The following is a 19,477-nucleotide window of genomic DNA, read 5'->3' as shown; positions in this document are numbered from 1 at the left end:
GCGGCAGAGTGCACATCGCGGATGAGAGGTAAAGGTTAGTCTCACGCCAGGAGATTGCATGATCCCAGATTTGAAGTGTGCAGTTGCGCTTCAGCTTGCAAACGATCCCGTAGGACGCTGACACGCTGTGGTGCGAGGCTTGGAAGACGTGGGGTATCTTTTCGGGGATGGGGATCGAGAAAATGAATAGATCTACTCAAGTTAGCTTCGTCGCGATCAACAAGAGGATATTACTTGCATCGGAACCACAGCTCTAGCGCCGTGTCGAAGTGATTAAGCGTTGGAAGCTCAGTACGGAACCATTCTGAGGGCGGTTGCGCGTTCGGCATGTCTTCATCGAGCCACAGTCTCCTCCATGTATCTTTGACCACATCGCTGGTCCAGACCTCTTTCCAGTGACGCGAATCCTGAAAATATGTGTTCAGGTTGACCAAAGCACGCGTCGCTTGCTTCACGTCTGCTGATGTCATTGTAGTCGCCCGTGCGCCGCGAACGAGAGCAGTCAAGGTAGGAATGAAGTTCGTTTCGATGTCGGATATCGTTGCTGCTTTGACCAGATGGTCGACCTCGCTGTCCAGCTTGTTGGTGAACATCCCATGGTTTGGATGCATGAAGTCCAGTCCCCATAGTGGTATCACCTTGAGTGACTCGACGTTCTCTTCGGTTTGGTGCTTCGGCAAGCCAAAGTCGTTAGCCGATTCGACGACCATGTGCCATTTGATGGTGCGCAAGTTGTTGATGAGATCTCGACGACATGCCGAGACTCCACCGCCTTCATTCGGCCATGTACCAGTGTCAACAGCGATGACATGAAGGTTGTGGTCGGTATCGCGTTGTAGTGCTTTCGTTCTTGTGAAGATAACGGCATCCCCACCCTGACCAAAGCTGAACAAATCACTCATTCGAATTGCAAGTGGCGTCCATGCGCTGATATCGCTTGTGAGGTCTGAGCTGGCCATGATGGCGTCGGCATGCAGCGCCAGATAATCTTCAGCCTTTACGAGGCTGCCGCGATCTCTCCGTCTCCAATATGGGCGGAGGAGAGCTTCTCTGCGAATCAACTCTTCATCTACCCATCGGATGACAACACCATCTAGATCGTTTCGCTTCTTCCAAGCTTTCCAGAGTTGGGATCGAGCTCTGGAAGTGGAAATCTCTTGTTGTTTGATGTTTGTGCGCAGCATCCGACTGAAGAAACTGGAAGACGGGGACTTGAAGGCTAACAAGGGATTCTCGTCCGCGAAAGTACATCGAGTTGGCTTCTTTAGTACGCCGAGCCAATCATGACGAATCATATCCGGGGTTTCGACTGGGGCGCCGTTAAGCTTCGTAGTAATGGTTGGATGGAACTTGTGGTCATACAGCCATGAGCATTCATATACATCGGCTCCTTGGACGAATGTCGCTTCGTGAACGCGAGGGGTGGGTATCCAGCGCTCCATCTTCTCGGCATGGCGAACAGGAGGTGCACACCAGCTGACGTTGGCTGACATGTGCGGCAGCACAAATTCGGCGCGGAGAAGTTCGTCGTCGTATTTGGCGTTCTTGCGATAATGATACTTGAAACGGACCAGATTATTGTGGTTGATATAGCTTCCCGACTCGATGTGGCCCTTCCGGTTGTAGATAACCTTGGCACCCTCATCCTGGCCGCTGCGACAGGTTCTGCTTAGAGGCACCCTACTCTTCTTGACTTTCGAGATCTTCGTCTTACGCTGAAGTTGCTTCAACGCATACTCGTAAACAAACTCATTGGTGACCGCGCCATTCTTGTACTCTTCACGCAACGTGATGCGCATCTCTTCGTCATAGTATGTGACCCGGAGATGACCCCAAGTAGGCTCTGCTTCCAGATCACCTTGATAGAACATCAGTTTAACCCCGCCAACTTTGACAGGATGAATGAATGCTGTCTCCGTGTCTCCATAGCTTCGAATGATCAGGCGAGTCTTTTTCTGGACGATCAAACTACCCTTCACTGTTCCAGCAAGGCCTGCGATGTCTTTGCGGCGATGGTACAAGAAAAACGGCAGAGCAACGGACATTGCAACCCGACTGTATATCCACAAGCCTGTCAGAACGAAGGTGGCAGACGTGGCTAGTGGACGTGGTGTGTGTATCAAGGCTCCGTTCAGCTCGCGCTGGTATTCAGGGTCGGCCATACATGCGAGGAAGAAGAACTTGACCCACGTCCCAGCAGAGTGGTAGACATAGGCAATCGGCAGACGGACGTATTCAGTGAAGATGCTGAGAACTGAGACAGCCGAGTGATTGAGGACAGGATGATACGCCTCCTGGATGTCCGCGGTCATTTGACGATACTCTTTCTCGGTTAGAGCCTGATCACCTCGGTTCTTGAAGAAGCTGTACTTGACGACCGCTAAGTACGCGCCAAGGTCATATCGCGCAATGCACGACAGAATGGTACACGAGCTTTCCACCGGAACGTTCGCGTTTATCCATGCCATTTCTGTGTTCGTATAGGGTGCGCGGACGCCAACACATCGTCGGAGGAAAAGGCGACGAATCTCGAGGGGAAGATCTTCCCATTGACTCTCGCAGTTGAACCCAAGGCATAGATTCCGCAACAGTTCTTTGCGAAGCGCAGTTTCAAAGCTCGAGGCTTTCGGTCCCACGATAAGCTCCGGCATCGACCGCTTGCTGCATTCTGATATGGCGTAGAAACCACAGTCGCTTTCCCGGCAAGCAAGCATTGATTCTGTAATCTCAGCCTGGTAGTGCGGCATGCCAAACAAGGTTTCTGAACAAGCGTGCAGCAACGTCTCGGCAATGATCGCACTATTGCTGCTCACATTCATCTGCTTTGAGCCAGACCCCTTTGCATCCGAAGCGACGTAAAGCGTGAGACGTCCGCCTGTATAATGCGAGATCGCCCGTAGGTCGCAATCAACCCCAGCCACAGCCTGCATAGGAACGATGAAGACTTTGATGGATTCGTTTTTCCACGCCAGAACGATCCGCTGGATTAGAAAGGGCATAGTCGGGAATGCTTGCATGGCAAGCCTAGAGAGATTTTCGTGGGTGCATGATAGTAGGATAGCACAGATCTGGTCACCAGGCTGACCGTTGGGATACACGCGGAACCTGTTCTCCTTAGGTGCAGCCCGTAGCTTGCTGCAGTACGCGTGGAGCTCACTTTGACTGAACTCCGCATCACCACCAGTGCCGCTGTAGGCGCGATATCGCTCGTCGATGGCTGAACGATCTACACCTCGAGACGCGACGCAGCTCAAGCTAGACATCTCGGTCGATTTAGTGGGCTCCCTGTTCTGCTCGGTGTTTGGTAGTAGGTTCGACATCCAGGTACGCACGTGGAGCAAATCAGGCATGCCTAGCTGGGCAGTCCGGAACGAGAGAAGAGCTGCCGTCCAGGTCGAGACAGCAAGTGCAATGATCTTGTTGTACATGAAACCTGGTAAGACCGTGATGAGTATGTTGCCAGTTACGAAGCCGAGACTGACTGCTGCCAGGAGTGGCATTAGTGCATGCGGGCCGGAGAAAATCTTGTTGTACTGGTAGAGGAGTAGACCAGTATATGCGCCAACGTAAGCCAGGAATATGGTGAGACCCACTGAGGAGCCATTGAAAATCCAGATCAGTGCAGCACATATCGCCAGGGCCCAAACATGGACACCGATAAATCGACATAAGGTGTTCAGATACAAGTGTCGCCTGAATTTCAGATCGTTGGATTTGGCTTTGTCGATCTGGTGTGCGTCCTTGATCGAGACTGGAGACATTTGCTCAGACATGGTGTGTAAGTGTTGAGCTTTGTAGTCAAGTAGTACAGCTCCAATGAGGTAGTATGCAAGACCGAAGCCGACTGAGAGGCGAAGTGTGTCGTTGTCTATGGAGGGAAGCAATCCGACTAGTTGGCCGCCAGGTTGGTTACCGCCGCGTACAAGATCGAGCCATCGATCCATGAGTGCGACGATGAAGTAGAGTATACCACAGTAGATCTCGTCTCCAGCGGTCCTCCAATGGATGAACGAGTTGTGAAGGCGAATACCTTTTTGCGACTGCTGCATGCTTTCAAGCGCCACCTGCGTTTCAAGATTCCAGGTTGAACTGTATGGGATCGGTCGTTTGGTGTCGGTAATGCGTGCGTACCAGTCCAGTAAAAATAGCGTGGAATCCCAGCAACCTGCGAGCTGTCTGACGAAGGCATCATTCGTAGGCTTCTGCCAAAATCGGCGTCCGTTCTCCTTCAAGACTGCGCTGTGTAGCGCGGTGCGGCAAAGAGCCAAGATTGCGGGCTCACTCATGCCGTAGAACAAGTCTTTGGCACTAATCGATGCTTTTGAAGAAGGCGCGCTCAAGTCGAGGACTTTGGATGCGGTATGAGGACCTTTGCTCGATTGATCTGCAGAAGTCGGATTAGCATGTGTGGCTGAAGCGTTAGGTGTGGCATTACCTTTAGGATGCATACCGCTTGTGACACGCTGCTCTTTGGCTGACCGTTTCACATACCAATCCTTGATGTCAGCATCGTTAAGCGTCTTGATGTTGTGATACCAGGTCACCCATTGCGTCGCAACGTGCCGAGTACCGAGGATCAGCAAGGTAATGAATATATAGAGAACTCCTGGATAGATGTAGATGTCGTAGTCCTGAATGAAAATGGTCAACAAAGGGGATATCACTAATGTCGGGACTACCATGATGATGACTTTGCGACCATTGAGGAAACTGGACCCGGGAACCTGATATGTGGAGAGGACAGCAAGCACGGTGAGGTATGTTGTGAGGCCGAAAAGGTAGAAGACGAACACCGCCCCAAGGCCTGGACCCACGACAGCTGAGATGATGACAAAGCCAAGAAGACAGCCAGCAAGAGTGAATGCTAGGCCACCAACCAGACGGGTGAGTACGAACATGTTAGCCGCTGAGAATGCCATTGATATGAGGTAGTAGGTGCCTCCGATGGATATCCAGGTTCCAATCGCGCCAGAGAGGAGCAATGAGCACATCAATGCCAGTGTAGCATAGTATAGTTGGTCCTCTTTCATGTGCACACTCAGATACAGACCATGGCCAGTCGTAGATAGTAGGATGATGTCAACTAATGCTGGAATTGCAAAGACACTGAGGAAGGTAAAGCGGCGATATGCAGGCATGACGGATGGCTTTTGCTCTGGGTCGATGTCGGTCTGGGCTGCAGCGTAAGCGGAAGCAAACGATGGTGCGTTGAAGATCCACATCGGAGGTTGGTGTTCTTCTTGGTTGTAGTAGTTCCTATGCTTCTCCGATAGCAATATACCGATATCGCTTGGCTTGATGTCAAAGTACGCCTCGCATCTTGATCCTAGCGCGAATAGCTCTGCAAAAGCTGCGCTTTGATCTGAGTATTGATTGAACAGGGGATTCCGATCCGACACCTCGATGTACACTTCCTCAAACCCTGCTTTCCTTGCAGCGCAGAAGACGCAGAAAAGCACGAAGTCAGCCGCCGAATCTAAGGATCCTCTGCTGGTAATGTTGTTGAGAGCGGAAGTGATGATGTCTAGCCTCTCATGGTCTCGTGACCATAATATATCATCGAGCACCCTGGCCACTTCCCTGAACAGTTCTAGAGCATCACGTCCGTCAAGTGTGGGTAGATGTGAGAGCCGGTACCATTTGAGCTTCGCGTTGACCAGCTGTTTATCGGTGATGCTACCACTGATGTAGTCCACGTTGCTGAGCTTCTTGAACTGATGGTACGTAGGTATATCGATCAGTAACTCTTCGCAACGTTTTCGTATGGATGAGAGCAACGAGCAGTCCTCATCCCACTCCGAATATTGCATGTGTTGCAGATACAGGAGTAGATCAGTCGACGAGAGAAGCTCTAGGTCTTGCTGTAGCCTCTCGGGTAGTCGCTCAGGCGAGAAGGACCCAGCCATGAACTCCGTCAAGCCATACTCTGCTAAGAAGCACTGGTATCTGGAGAAGCCTAGCCTGCTCAAGTGCGTATGAAGAAGAACAGCGTTGAGATCCTGAACCGACTTGGAGATGTACATGATGACGAATTGGGCTCTCTGCTCTAGTTCCCAGACAGCCCAAAACTGAGCACCACCAGGCGTGTGGAATCCAGAGTCGAGCGCAGAGTATACTTGTAGTTGATAGTTGTCCTCCGCGTCGTCATTTGTACGAGCTAGTGCGTCTACAAGCTTTGAGATGGCATCTCTTGACGTTGGAAGCAAGTCTAGGAAGTGGCTGCTGCTGTGGCAATAGTCACGAAGAATCTTGGCGACAGGATGTAGTTGTGCGGTGGAGAGTCGGCTGAGCAGCTTCAGATCCCGTAGACGTCGTTGTGATTCAATGACACGCGAAAAGTCTGTCATTGACGCGTCCAATCCAATCGGAAAGCATCCCAAAGAGCCGAATGGCGACCCATTGGATGAGCAAGACAGTGGGTCGCTGCTATGCTTCTCCCTTGCCAGTGTCCATTCCAGACCAGAAGATACTGGTGATGTAGGTGTTCGTGCAAGCATTGCTCCGTTCTCGTCGATCTCGGGGTAGTGCACAGTATCAGTACATGTGCTCGACGCATCGTCGTCGCTGTCGTCGGCAGAATCGGTTGCGTCGAGGCCGGCGAGCGTATCGGCAAGGCGGGGAAAGATGTGTTGTAAAGGGAGGTAATCGTCGATGATACTTGAGAAACCGGGAGCAAGCTGACAAGACTTAGCAGTGACCTACGAATGCCCAGGCCAGGCAGACTTACTGTTCGCGCCATGCGATATCGCTCGTGGACTTCCATGACTCTTCGTTGCTTGAGCCACTGGAAAGCAGCCAAGGGCTCATGACAAGGAACAATCTCGTCAATGTTCGAAAGAGCCCGTTGACGCGGAAAATATGGGATGGCGCCGTGGTAGCTACACCACATATGTGCTCTCCTGACCACAGCGTGCGAGAGTTCGACATCGTCCTCGATCGTATCCCACATCATCGTTACGAACGACCTTTGACAGGCTTGGGAAACAAAAGATTTGGTTGTAGTCTTCATTTTGTCCATTTCGAAGAAGTCTCGGCGCTCTCCATTCGACTTGATCGTTCCATTGCGGATGATGAAGCCAGCGAACAATGCCACATCGAGTTTCTGGACACTGTCTAGGAAGTCTGGAGCCTCAATCTCCAAGTAGACATCCAGACCGTAGGCAATGAGAAGCTTCGACAAGCCGTTGAGTAGAGGCACCGATATGCGGTCTCGCCAGCCAGAGACAAGAACGCCTGTGAAGTATCTTTTCTGGTCCGGCTGTCGCAAGGTACGCTGAATAGTCCACGACAGAACATACACCGCTCGCGACATGTCCAGTTCACTATCCGTTGTCGAGAATGTGATTATCTGAGCCAAATCAAGCCGTGCGATGATGTGAGGCCCCATTGAGACGCTATCGTCGCCAACAGCTTCCAAGACCCCAGGCTCGCAGTAATCCAACACTACAACGTCCCATTGTGAAAGTGTTTGCGCTTCATCGTGTGTGACTGGATTGCTCAGAAGGCCCAGATATACGCCAAACGTCGACGGCTTTGTAGGGAGGGTATGGGTTTTGCGGACGACGCTCGAACTGTTCGACAACAGGTGTATTCGTTCTTGTACCGATCGTGGTAAGCTGTGATCATTGTCGTCACCCTGTGAGGTTTATAAGCCCTGAGAAGGTATAGCATGCATGCTACGTACCTTCAACAATGTCCGTAGGGAACGGTATGAGTACCAAAGGAAAGCAACAACTCCTACAAGCCCACTGGCACTGATAATGGCAACAAGCGTCCATTCCCACCACTCCTGTAGTAATGGTCCAGTCTCGAAGGCCTGAACGCCCAAGATATCCGGCGAAGGCATTGGTCCTGCCTATGATCTGTTGGGTGTAGCTCAGATATCTCCAGGTGCTGCTCCACTTCCAGAGAGTACAGTAATTACCATATGGTGATAAAGGCCAGTCAGTAGGCAATGCACGAAGAACTGGTAGAAAGATCCATAGCAGAACCGTAGTAGCAAGGTGGATATGATGCCCTACTGCAATAGCCAGTGTGAACAGGGTGGAAGAATGGTCACTTGCTCATCGGCAAGCTCATCGGCTACCGAAAGCCAGTTTGACAGACACTAATATTTTCACCATGGCCTATGTTTGTGCAGTCATGTGTTAGCTGTTGATCTGCGAATCGCGTTAGCATACACCATAGGTGTGAATAATCCACCGCTGCAGGGCCAGCGGCAGTGACGGAGCAGGGCCATCCTTCGAGAATCCTGCAATACGACTCTTGGCTGCCGCGAATGGCATTGGAGCGGCAGTCATCATTGAGGGACTTGCAGCGCGAAGCCTTCTGACCGGGCATTGGCGAGAGCGATGCCAGGGAACGCTGGCGATTTCTGGGGGCTAGTGCCATCTACCCCGAACAGCGGACTGTTACTGTATTGAGACTAGAACAAAGATGATTTAGATCTTAACGACGAGGCGATGTCAGCGTAGGAGGGTGTCGTGATGACGCGACAAGAGTGGTGGACGAGGGAGGACGTGACGAGGCTGAAATGTCGCGGTTCGGTAGTAAACGTCCGTGCACGCGCATCATCTCTCTTTCAATCACGTTCATCCGGCACCGCCTTTAGCCTAACATCCTCCACACGACGATTTTAATATCCAACCTCATCTATCACGGCACCTTTGTCGGTCTTGTATCCGACGCGCATGCAATGCAATGCACCTGCCGCAGATGAAGTCTGGGACGGTAATTGCTCGCGCAATATGGGCAGGCTGCGGGGATACGCGTGCTTTCGTGCAGCCAGGCTAGACGACACCCGGTGCTTCGTTCACAATATCCTTACACACACTCGCGTCCTTGCGGCCCCAAAGGCATTTTGCACCATGGACTTTGGCCGCACTTCTTCCAGCATGCATCGGGTTTTGCCTTCGGGGCTGCTCCAGAACTATCCAGTGGCTTGGTAGGCCAAAGTCACGAGTTCAGCCATGCCCTGAGATCTTCGCAATACATTCGTCTTAAGTGGCAAAGCTCATAACGCTGTGGTTTCTCAAGTACACTGATTTGCCAAGACCCTGGTAGACCATATGGCTTTAACGGCATCTTACGTATGCGAGGCCTTCCAGAGGTACGGCAATGAGTATTCGAAGCATCTGATCGAGCTATCCGCCGCGTCATGTTCTGAATCAAGTTGAATGCCAGGTGAATTCTGACTACTGAGGCTAAGAAGGGAGAAAATCGATAGTCTCTTGATCGTTTACTGCATCTGGACCAATATCCTCCGTGTGGCCTATGAGATGATATCTGCCGAGACTTCTTTATTAACTCGTCCAGGTTCCTCAAAAAAAGTTTCGGTAGCAGGCTGTTCACTTCGCGTCTCACGATGGCGGCTTCCATTGCATCATTACTGCGAGCATGCGCACTCACATGCTTCTGTCTCTTCCTGCAACATGTTTCCGCCTATGTGGGAAGTGCCACAGTATCAAGCACAATCTTGGTCATTGCACGCGATTCGACTTCGGCCATCAACAGCGCTACACTTGGCCTTCAAGGTTACGGTATCCCTTACGAGATCGTCACCGTTCCCCAGGATGGGATCACAAACCTGCCTTTACTCAACTCTTCAGCAACGCATGGCAACTACGGTGGTATTGTCACCGTGAGCGAAGTTGGATACAACTACGGAGACCAATACTACAGCGCACTCACTAGGCGGCAATGGAACGATCTATATGCTTACCAGACGAACTTTGGCGTACGCATGGTCCGTCTCGATGTTTTCCCTACAGCCGACTTTGGAGTCTCCAGCGTCGGGGGAAACTTGAACGATGAGCCTGTATCATTCACGAATACCACGGGGTTCTCCGCGGCTAATCTCAAGTCGTAAGTCTCGCGACCCAGTTCAAGTGGTACAATACTGACTATACCAATAGTAAAGTAGACGTGAGCATCGCGAACATATATCACTCTCCTGCGAAGATTGTGAACGCATCAATGGCATGGGAGGTTGCCAAGTTCTCGAGCAGTGGAAGCGCCGCAGTCATCAACCAAATAGGCACTCGGCAACAAATGGTTTGGTTTTTGCCATTCGCTCTAGACTGGGCACCGTCAAGCAACGTCCTCCAACACGCTTGGATCACATGGGTGACAAGAGGCCTTTTCGTTGGTTTCAGAAGGATCTACTTCAGCACACAGGTGGATGACATGTTTCTGGAGACGCCCATGTACCGACCGGCGGGCGTGAATTATCGCGCTAAACCCGATGACCTTTCGTTGCATGTCACATGGCAAGCCAACCTGAACGCGAATATGCCTGCAGGATCCGAGTTCTTCATAGAGATCGGGCACAACGGCAACGGTGACATAGAAGCATCCACGGACACGAGTGAAGGCGAGAGAGTCTGCACCCCAACGAACGCAATCGAATACGCGGATCAAAAGGATGGCGACCCAGAATTCCAGAAGCCTCCTGGTACTGGCACCAACATCTGGCCTTCGACGCCTTCTCAGTATACCTGGAGCCTTGAGTGTGCCGAGATCGACGAGCTACAAAATTGGTTCGCCGACGAAGAACAACGCGACGCCTTTGCGCACATCTCGCATACCTTGTACGTTCCATGCCCCTTCATGCTTTGCACTGCTGACTCAGGACCAGTTCCCACGCCGACCTGACCAACGCGACCTACTCAGATGCCTCAAAGGAGATCTCATTCAACCAAGCTTGGCTCAAACAGGTTGGGCTTGATGCTGCTAAGCGCTGGAGCGGGAAGGGCATCATTCCACCTGCAATCACTGGTCTACACAACGCAGATGCCATCAAAGGCTGGATGGATAACGGCATCGTCAATGTCGTAGGAGACAACACCCGCCCGCCTCTTCGCAACCAGCAAAACAGTTTCTGGCCGTTGACAACCAACGTCCAGAACAACGGCTACGCAGGGCTCAACGTCATGCCGCGCTGGGCAACGCTCATCTACTACAACTGCGATCTTCCCGCTTGTACTCTACAAGAGTGGATCGACACTTCTGCAGGCAAAGGAACGTTTGAAGATCTCATGATCAACTCTCGAGACACTGCAATGCGCAATCTCTTCGGCCTACATTGGGACCCGTGGGTGTAGCTTCATCCGCATCATTGGTTCATACTGATTTGTTATATAGATACATGTTCCATCAGGCCAACATGCGCGTCAACGACGTTCCGTCCACAACCGTCAACGGCAAGAGTGGCCAGTACTCGCTACTCATGACATGGATTGAGGTCATCTCCGCTGAAATGATGCGCCTGTATGTACCCTTGCTTCTCCGAAGGAGCATCCTACTAACACACTGCAGCACCACCTGGCCTTTCAAAACCCTCAAGCACGACGACCTCGCACAGCAGTTCATCAACCGTCAAACTCGCGACCTATGCCGACCCAGCTTGACCTGGACTACATCCGCCAACGGCGCCAACATCGAGTCTGTCAACGTCTATACGGCCGGCGGAAACAAATGTGGCACCACCATACCCATCACGGTACCAGGCGCTGTGGCAAGCACGACCGGCGCGACGAAAGAGCAACTGGGAAGCGATCCGCTTACACTATGGGTGACTATGAGCGGCGCAAGCAGGCAGTACAAGTTCTCACAGGCCATTCCGCTGTAAACACAAGCATCCTTTGGAAGAACATGGCGTCGGTCATTATCGAAATTGTCATCTTCAATGTATATCTTTTAGCTGAAGCTCAGTCAAAATTGTCTCTGTGTTTTTTCCCTGCATCCAGCATGGCCAGTGAACAGCTGCGGAGTTTAGGCGGTCATCTCTGACCCCTGAGCTAACCCCACATTCGCACAGCCACAACATCAATATGGGTGAACATCAGACCCAAGGTGGCGGGACAGCTGCGCCGCATTTCGCTACCTGCGTTTTGCAGTATCACCACACCCGACACGTAGTCACATCGTCTCTCGAAAGCGATCCAGTCCTGCCGTTATACTGTGGCCTTTTCCTAACAACTAAACTAATGGTCTTACCCCCATCGATCGACAGTGTGTTCAGCTGCCAACCTTTCCAACCGGGAGCGAATTCCTTCGGCACGCCTCACCCGCAATATGACTGCATGAGCGCTACACCAATTGCAGTTACTATATGTCTTACATACAACAATTATATATTGCCTACATATGCAAGGGTGGCGCACGTCACTGCGCCGCTTGCGACGCGTCTTCTCGTGATATTCCCAGGCTATCGATTTTTTTCGAAGCGTTTGCGGAGAGTCGGGTATGGGTTATCGGCGCGTAAGAGTCGTGAACTTGGTAGAGCTATTATAACCAGGTCTTCTATGATTGAAAGCATCGTGCCCAGAGTGTGATCGGAAACTCTGCGTCGGTGGAAGGAAGTTCTAGAGAGACGGCATATCTGATCTTCTGTGCCTAGCAACCCGTCGCTCAAAGGCATAATGTACACGAAACCCAAAGCACGACAGCCATGGTCTCTACGGCGCAAGATCCTCATCGCCGTCGGCATCGTCATTCTAATCCTCGCCTTAGGCCTCGGTCTAGGTCTAGGCCTCACATTAGGACGCGATAACGACGACGACAACGACAACACCTCACCACCAACCTCCACCCTAACACCCCTCCCCACACCAAACACCACACTCCCATGGACACCATCCGTATCCGATACCTGGCAAATCATCCTGTCCCATCCACCCGTTCTCTCCTCCTCAGACACTAGCACAACGCCCAACGTGAGCATCTTCGACATCGATCTCTTCGACACGCCCACCGAGACGATACGACAACTACACTCCATGGGCAAGAAAGTGATATGCTATTTCAGCGCAGGTAGCTACGAAGACTGGCGGCCCGACGCGTCGGAGTTCAAGAAAGAAGATCTCGGGCGTGATCTAGATGGGTGGCCGGGTGAGAAATGGTTGGATCTGAACAGTGAGAATGTGAGGAGGGTGATGAAAAACAGGGTAGATCTGGCGAAGGAGAAAGGGTGTGATGGTGTTGATCCTGATAACGTTGATGGATACGTAAGTAAATACCCACCCTCCATACCATCTCCATCCGTATAAATATATGTATATACTAACAACCCCACCAGCAAAACAACAACGCCCTCTCCCTCACCCCCTCCTCCTCAATCTCCTACCTCCAATACCTCTCCTCCCTCACCAATCCCCTAAACCTCACTCTCGGCCTCAAAAACGCCGGCGACATCATCCCCGCCGTCCTCCCCATTGTACATTTCAGCGTCAACGAGCAATGCGCAAAGTACGGTGAGTGCGCCACCTTCGCTCCTTTCATCGCAGCGGGGAAACCTGTGTTTCATATCGAGTATCCGGATGGGGCGGGGGCGGAACAAGGGTTGGAGGAAGATGTTGTGGGGAGGTATTGTGATAGAGAGGGGAAGGGGGAGGGGAGCGAGGGGTTTAGTACGGTGTTGAAAACGATGGAGTTGGATGGGTGGGTGGAGTTTTGTGATAGAAGAGTTGAGGTTACGGATGTGGATGAGGGGGTGGGGGGCCATGGGTAGAGAAGGGGAGAGGGATGTAGTGGTATAGCTCATGATAATGTCTTTGTTCATCGAAATCTGCCCATTACTTCTGACACCTAATGTTGTGTTTAAGCTCGAATGCGCATGGTTTCGTCGCTAAACCAGCATGCTTAGCTGTATCAAGCTTTGTGACACAACCGGGTTATCGTAGTCACCTATGCTGAGTACAGCCTGCTCTGATCACATGATGTGGTAGTTCCTATACCTGCGAGGCCAAGAATGGAGGTCAACCCCCGTGACCTGCCTCATGCTGTCTGCTGACACAGCATTCTCTCTGCAGCAACATCTCCAGATCGTGATGAAACACTGTACCAGCAGCAAACGGGTCAGTCAGACTTCCAAGCGGTATGCCTCCCAGTATTCCCGGCAAGCAAAACTCTCACGCCCAACTCCAATCTTCCACATCTCCGCTACCCCAGCTCCCATACCCTTCCCTTCTGCTAGCCGTATATCACACAGCACACACAGCCTCGGGCTATGCAACTTGGCTTTAGCCGTCGTAAAAACTGGAGAACCCCTGCTTACACTGGCTCTTCCTACCGAAGTGATGGTGTGCTACGGCCGGGAATCTGACATCGGTGGCGTGTGTTTGAGGCTGACCAGCTCACTGGTGGAATATGGCGTTACCAGCATTTTGCTTGTTTGATGCATCAAGCAGAGAGTATGCGTAGTATGCATTCAATCTCGGTACGGGTCGATTTTGCCAAGGTGTAGCTACCGGCCGGTTGAATGCGATTCAATATCCGATGCAGGTGAGGTGGAAAATCTGGGGCGGGTAGGTCGTTTGCGGTAGGTATGCTCGGCATATTGAAGCCGTCTAATATTTCGCCTGCGGTCGGTATAGTAAAGCTTTTGGTCGAGCGGGTAAGCTGACTTATTCGAGCAAGTTGCCGGGTGGGGCAGAGATGTCGGGGCAGAGTGGCGTGTTCATCTAGCTCTAGAGCGCGATCTGGTGCACCGGTCCCGATACAAGATGATGCAGTAGTTTCTAGATCTGAACGACGACTTTAGTGGCAGGTGTGTAGGTCCCCAGACTGCGAGAGGACCGCCGCTCGGGGCCAGATGTGCGGTATGGCCGGGACGAACGTACAAGTCGCATACAATACGAAGTACTTAGATTGACCATAGATCTCGATGCGCTACAAGGGTCGACATTGAGGTTATTCGGGTTTGTTGCAGACTTGTTCGTACCAGCGGACCGGAATACACGTCACACGGATCCTTCCCTTGATGCAAGCCACCATGGGCGGTACATCCACCGTATCGGCGTGCGATACGAGCCTCTGAGAGTATCGAAAGTCCTTCGTGTGGTTGCGATCACGCCAATTCACTTTCCATATTCGGTAGTCGGGTTCTGCCGCATATATTGGGATCCACTCTGTGTAACTGAAACGTTAGCACGAGGCGAATAGACTCAGCTGTGCTGTCTACCGGAGGTGTTCTTTTTTACATCCCTACAAACCAGTATGCGTGGTTTATGAGAGCTCTTGCCAATATAGGTAGGTGAGTCCCGCACATCGATGTCGTCATTTAGCGAGGCTGAGCACGCGCAATGGCGTCGCCTCATCGTGTCTTGTTCTCTACCTGTAAAGGCCTGGCGAACTGGCGGGACGAATAGCTGTAAATAGCTGTACGTGTTAAGAGCTATTTTGGATGAGGTTTCCTTCATGTTGTTACCCTCGTGTTGTTTGTGGTGTGATCCGAAGGTTGGCATCTCGCTTCCAGACCCAAGCGATCGGAAGCGCAACGGACGCATCCTTCGAATGCAGCTAGAGAAGTTTATGTGCAACGAGAAACCTGCACAGTATGCTGTAAGCGAAGGATAGAAGTTTGACGCGGAGAAGCGCGACAGTCCGCGAGACAGCAGTGATGGCGGCACGACTTCGGCCCTCTGCACCTGTCTAAGAAGCACGTTCACTGCATATCTTCGCAGAGCCGCCGGTACTTGGTATCCATCCTGTCGCGAAGTAACTCCGGTGGTCATCCAAGGATGACATACATCAAGGAAAGTGTCAATATCGAGGCCTGGAGCATCGCTTGGAAAGATGCACAAATAGACATGGGCCGACGCGGTACGCAGCAGAGATTGAATTTCGAAATGAAGGCCAAGGTTGAAATAAAGTGTGTATGCAGCTCTAGTGCAGGACGAAAGGCTTGTTTGTTTGATCCGGGGAAACGCGCAGGGGTTGAGTGAGCTAGATCTGCCGCCTAAAGCGGCAAACAGGGGAGCTCTCGGGGCAATATTAGAGCCAACCAGATGAATAATTGGTAGTCGAAAATTTGAAGGCGGGTTTTTCGATGATCGTTGCTTGTTTGAAGACGGCATTGTGTAACTGGGATAATTCCTCGTAAGCTTTCCTCGGATTCAACCGACGGAGTGGCGGACCGCTTGTGTCACGGAAGGACTTCTTACATCGTGGACCGCTCTTGACACGCCTCGTCACGGCGCATTAGCCGGCTCGCTGTTGAGAAAGCCACGGTAGTACGAAGCAGTCGTGACCAGAAGATCCTTTCCTTCTGCATGCCAGCTTCAATTCGAAGATCAGGATCACTCAGCCCCAGGTCTCTAGACAGTGTAGTCAAGTGATTAAGGCTTGCCGCATAAGTGCTCGTAGCCGATGAAGTAGTTGAGACTGACACGGAAACGACAACTGTTGAAGACGTGGGTGTCTTGCGTGGATTTAGCGATCGATGACCTGATATCTACATCATTCAGTTCCAAGGCTGTGACCCTCAACTCAACAGCGCATCCAAGCCTTCGATAAACGCAGGTAGCACACCGTCGAGCTCGGTATAGTTCGAGCTGCCTGTTAACCAGATCCCGCGGCCTACGGCTAGTAATTGCAATAGCGTACTAGCCGTCTCGAGAATCGACAGATCCGGTGTGGAGTGCACAAGCAGCGCAAGCTTTTCGCGATCATATGAACCCGTCGCCTTGAAGAGCTCGCCACTTTCAGTCGTCCAATTGGAAAATGAGTTCTCGAAAACAACGGTCAAGTCCGGCCCAGTGAACAATGCCTCATCAAAGTAACGAGGCTCTGGAAGAGCGCCAGGGTTGTGAACTATAGTGCAGTGTCAGCCTTACGCTCATGTAACTGCCGGAGTTGAATAATGGGGGTTCTTCTCGCCTGCAATAGAAACAGACCCATTTGAGGACGCATGGTAAAGTGTACAGCAACACGACAGGGGCCTCAAAAGCCGGCTTCGGTGACGGTCTTACTTTCAATACAGAAGAAGGCGGGCTGAGCTTACCAATGTAGTTGTCCTTTAGTCCGGTGCTGTCTTGAACAGCTTGAGCGATGCTATCGAGATACACGGCATAGTCTGTAGAGTATTGGGTAGGCGTCTCATCAACGAAGACACCACTCAGAGCCAGTGAGGAATCATATTCGCCCCAGAATGAAAACGCAGCAATGTCATCCAGCACAGAGCTCAAGTCCCTGGTACACCACGTGGTTGCCACATAGCCGATAGTGCGTACATTACTGAGCGAGTTGAGGGCCTCGATGGCTGCGGTGTATTCTGCGTTTGGTAGTGCACCCTCTCCTGGCCCGTTATGCACGTTTACCACGACCGTAAAGTGTATGCGGGGGAATGATGATGCCCTGAAAGCAGTACATGGCGTTAGTCCCGGTATAATGAGTAGCGACAATAGTAGAGGTACCGTATCGTACACATCGTGAAACGGATCCCACACGCCTGCTGAGGGGTAGACGTAGAGCGGAACAATTACGGAGCTGAGTCCGTCCATGACTCTGCTTTGAGCACGGTAGGCTAGGAGCCGATGACGAGACGCTGGCCCAAACGGAGATGAGCCGATAGAGAGTAAGATCTGGAGAAACACAGCTTACGGATACTGACGAACGCAAATGTGTAATGGATATCCTTATGGTGTGTTCGGGCACCAAGACGCTGACAGATGCCGGGAGATCGAGTAGTCGAACGAAGCCTCGCAGTATGCCCACGTTGAATCTCTGACGGCCCAGATGATGGTATTTTGAGAAATTAGAGGACGCGGCAATGCAACCACACGGGTACGTATTGCGCACTTGGCTATGCAGATTGGACAGGGATCGTTAGCGATGCGAGAGTATATTTTGAGAGTGCTAGACCTGAGGAGACTCCGAAACTGATGAGTCGGGATGAAGAGGCCGCATTATGCCAAGCAATGTAAACAATATTGACGGCGCAGGAAAAGTCTGACTTCGATGTCTTCTGCCTAATTGATCGTGATTTGAGGCTGTTGTTGAGAGTTGTGGCGCGTATAAAGAATTTCGGACGTATCGAGAAAGGTAGCGCCGTAACAATCAACGCACTCGCTCTTCTTCCATACATTCGTTCATTGGCCAAGCATAATTGTGCAAGATGTCGTCATCCTCTTCGACGTACTCGCTATCGCCCTCCGTCACACCGGAGGTACTCAATACACCTGGAACACAGCGATCAGTGCTATTCGACGACGATGTAGTAGCGGATCCTCTGAACATCGATGGATCCACGTCGACCTTCATCATGGTCGTCGGTGGGCTGGGATACATCGGCTCGCACACAGTATTGGAGTTGCTCAAAGAAGGCTACAACGTGCTGGTCATCGACGACTTGAGTAACTCATACGAAACCGTCCTGAATAGGGTGCGAGGTCTTGCGATTGACTTCTGCACGGCGCATGGGCGACGAATGCCAGCGTTGCAATTCCGTCAGCTGGATTACAGGAGTGCACACATGAAGACTGTACTGGCCAGCTATTCATCGTATTCGATCATCAGCAAGCCAGCGCCCACTCCAGCACGATTCCCATACTCGACTTTGCAGAGAACAGACTCCGGTATCGACATGGATATGGATGACGCCCAAGAACCCGTCGTTGAAAGACTGTCCAGAATATCCGGCGTTATCCATTTTGCGGCGTACAAGTCGGTCGAAGAGAGCATACGGATGCCCTTGCGATACTACAGCAACAACGTCTGCGGGTTGGTTGACTTTCTGGGATTGCTGGAGGAGTTCGGCATCAAGAACTTCGTGTTCTCCTCTTCTGCAACAGTTTATGGCGAAGGCGCAAATTGTGGGCTACCTCTGCGTGAAGAGCTGTGCGTGCATCACCCAGAATCGTTCGTGGATAGCGATGGAGCGGAACGCCGAGTTCTGCCGGGCGTTCTGGGCCTAACATCACCTTATGGTCGGTCCAAGTTCATGTGCGAATCCATCCTGGCAGACCTGGCGCTTTCCGACCCCACATGGTCCATAACCGCCCTTCGGTACTTCAACCCGGTATGTACATTCGATGGTTAGGATGTATTGTAAGCCCGTCTAACATTTCCAGGTCGGTTGCCACGAGTCTGGCGTTCTGGGTGAAGATCCTAGACAGAAACCGAGCAATCTGATTCCAGTTATCGCAACAGTCCTGACAGGGACGAAGCCAGTGCTCGACATCTTCGGCACGGATTGGAACACCCCAGACGGCACGGCAGTGCGGGACTTCATCCATGTCGTCGATCTGGCTCGGGGCCATATCGCGGCTTTGGCAGCTTCGACGGCTGGTCGTACTATAGCGCCATTTCGCACGTACAACCTTGGTAAGTGGAGGCCTTAAGAGAACGTCTCACACTAAGGTCTGTGTACTGACTTCGACTCAGGTACGGGACGAGGACACACTGTCCGTGAGGTACTCCAGAGTTTAGAGGACGCATCCCAACGGAAGATCCCCGTCAGGGAAGTCGGCCGCAGGGCTGGAGATGTTGGCTTTTGCGTGGCGGAGGTGCGACGAGCGGAGACCGAGCTGCAGTGGAAGGCTGAGAGGTCCTTGAATGACTGTTCCGGGGATGTATGGAACTTCACTAAAGCTAGGTGTGTAGAGTCGTAGACAAAGGGCGTGCTGAGTGGCCCTGCACGGTTTCCTTCATCATCCTTTCCCTGCATATCCTAGCATCAGCGGCATTTCTTCTCTTG

At 51.8% G+C, this 19,477-nt stretch overlaps 5 protein-coding genes across 5 annotated transcripts; 3 read left to right on the top strand and 2 right to left on the bottom strand.

Annotated features, from left to right (window-relative positions):
- Positions 1 to 230: 230 nt before the first annotated feature.
- J4E78_008774 (uncharacterized protein) lies at positions 231 to 7,846 on the bottom strand (the record flags this gene model as incomplete). The annotated part of the gene is made up of 3 exons (XM_049369374.1): positions 231 to 6,677; positions 6,728 to 7,636; positions 7,685 to 7,846. The coding sequence occupies 3 exons, from the start codon at positions 7,844 to 7,846 to the stop codon at positions 231 to 233; spliced, it is 7,518 nt and encodes a 2,505-aa protein (XP_049219075.1).
- A 1,518-nt stretch (positions 7,847 to 9,364) lies between these two features.
- On the top strand, positions 9,365 to 11,629 carry J4E78_008773 (uncharacterized protein; the record flags this gene model as incomplete). The annotated part of the gene is made up of 5 exons (XM_049369373.1): positions 9,365 to 9,864; positions 9,915 to 10,589; positions 10,637 to 11,092; positions 11,143 to 11,268; positions 11,317 to 11,629. 5 exons carry the CDS (start codon positions 9,365 to 9,367, stop codon positions 11,627 to 11,629), a joined length of 2,070 nt encoding a protein of 689 aa, XP_049219074.1.
- A 793-nt stretch (positions 11,630 to 12,422) lies between these two features.
- Positions 12,423 to 13,510, top strand: J4E78_008772 (uncharacterized protein; the record flags this gene model as incomplete). The annotated part of the gene is made up of 2 exons (XM_049369372.1): positions 12,423 to 13,007; positions 13,079 to 13,510. The coding sequence occupies 2 exons, from the start codon at positions 12,423 to 12,425 to the stop codon at positions 13,508 to 13,510; spliced, it is 1,017 nt and encodes a 338-aa protein (XP_049219073.1).
- Positions 13,511 to 16,264: 2,754 nt separating this feature from the next.
- J4E78_008771 (uncharacterized protein) lies at positions 16,265 to 17,209 on the bottom strand (the record flags this gene model as incomplete). Its single annotated transcript, XM_049369371.1, has 3 exons — positions 16,265 to 16,593; positions 16,784 to 17,041; positions 17,206 to 17,209. 3 exons carry the CDS (start codon positions 17,207 to 17,209, stop codon positions 16,265 to 16,267), a joined length of 591 nt encoding a protein of 196 aa, XP_049219072.1.
- Positions 17,210 to 17,896: 687 nt separating this feature from the next.
- On the top strand, positions 17,897 to 18,820 carry J4E78_008770 (uncharacterized protein; the record flags this gene model as incomplete). Its single annotated transcript, XM_049369370.1, has 1 exon — positions 17,897 to 18,820. One exon carries the CDS (start codon positions 17,897 to 17,899, stop codon positions 18,818 to 18,820), a length of 924 nt encoding a protein of 307 aa, XP_049219071.1.
- Positions 18,821 to 19,477: the final 657 nt, after the last annotated feature.

Source organism: Alternaria triticimaculans (genome assembly GCF_023758025.1).
Source record: "Alternaria triticimaculans strain BMP 0046 chromosome Unknown scaffold_16, whole genome shotgun sequence".
Taxonomy (NCBI): domain Eukaryota; kingdom Fungi; phylum Ascomycota; class Dothideomycetes; order Pleosporales; family Pleosporaceae; genus Alternaria; species Alternaria triticimaculans.
The sequence above is the reverse complement of the archived record's forward strand: the minus strand, read 5'-3'. Positions and strand labels throughout refer to the sequence as shown.